Source organism: Tupaia chinensis, unplaced genomic scaffold (genome assembly GCF_000334495.1).
Source record: "Tupaia chinensis unplaced genomic scaffold, TupChi_1.0 Scaffold000558_1, whole genome shotgun sequence".
NCBI classification, from domain to species: domain Eukaryota; kingdom Metazoa; phylum Chordata; class Mammalia; order Scandentia; family Tupaiidae; genus Tupaia; species Tupaia belangeri.
Window position 1 is genome coordinate 1,792,653 of NW_006160070.1, and position 776 is coordinate 1,793,428.

Sequence of the window (776 nt, forward strand, 5' to 3'; positions counted from 1 at the left end):
CCAAGGATGAGCATGGGGGGAGCCGTGCCTTGCGTCGGCTGCCCACTGCCCCGTGGGAGGGCAGACAGGTGGGCACAGGCCTCTCCAGCACAGCCGCTTACCAGGCAGGCCCCCAAGGGACAGGAGTGCTGGGGTGTTGGCCCAGGCTGCTGGCGAGGGGCCCGTGGGGTGGTTGCTCTGCGTGTCCACCGCCAGCCGGAGGGTGCTCCCACCTTTGGTCACTGCAGGGTAGATTTTGTGGGTGGGGGTGGCCCCGGGGGGGAGGGGGGCGTGGGCCCTCACCTGCCAGTCGGTGCCACTGCCGGTCACACAGCACCGTGGGCAGCGTCACCCACGTGGAGAACTCTCCGGCTCCGTCGTCCGCCTGCAGCAGGACCTGGGGAGGGGAGGGTCAGGGCCTGCAGGTCTGACTGGCCATGGAGGGGCTGGTGCCAGCGCCCCCAGGGCTCACCTGCTTCTCCAGTAGCAGCAGCTGCAGGTAGGGGGGGCCCTGGGCCTGGCCCAGGTGGAAGACGAGACCATGGGCTGCCAGGGGCCGCACCTGCAGCTCCAGCCTCACAGCAGGCAGGGCAGCACCTGGGGGCTCTGGAAAAGGGCCGTGCTGGGGGAGGGAGGCTAGGCCCTGCCTCGAGACCGGGGGGATCCTGTCCCCACCAGCCCACAGACCTAGAGTGAGGACGCCCTCACTGCCTGGGAAAAACAGGCCCTCTTCCAGGGGGCCCGAGATGCAGGGTGTGACCCCCACGGCCCGAGTGGGGGCCCCCAGGGGCCGGCCG

At 70.9% G+C, this 776-nt stretch overlaps 1 protein-coding gene across 1 annotated transcript in view; it reads right to left on the reverse strand.

Annotated features, from left to right (window-relative positions):
- Nucleotides 1-776, reverse strand: part of LAMA5 (laminin subunit alpha 5) — a gene marked incomplete in the record, with an annotated part of 67,947 nt that overhangs the window by 3,522 nt on the left and 63,649 nt on the right. Inside the window, 4 exon segments of the mRNA XM_014591307.1 lie at nucleotides 102-221; nucleotides 283-376; nucleotides 452-585; nucleotides 667-776. The exon segment at nucleotides 667-776 is cut by the window's right edge and continues 35 nt beyond it. Of these exon segments, the coding sequence (XP_014446793.1) occupies nucleotides 102-221; nucleotides 283-376; nucleotides 452-585; nucleotides 667-776 (458 nt within the window).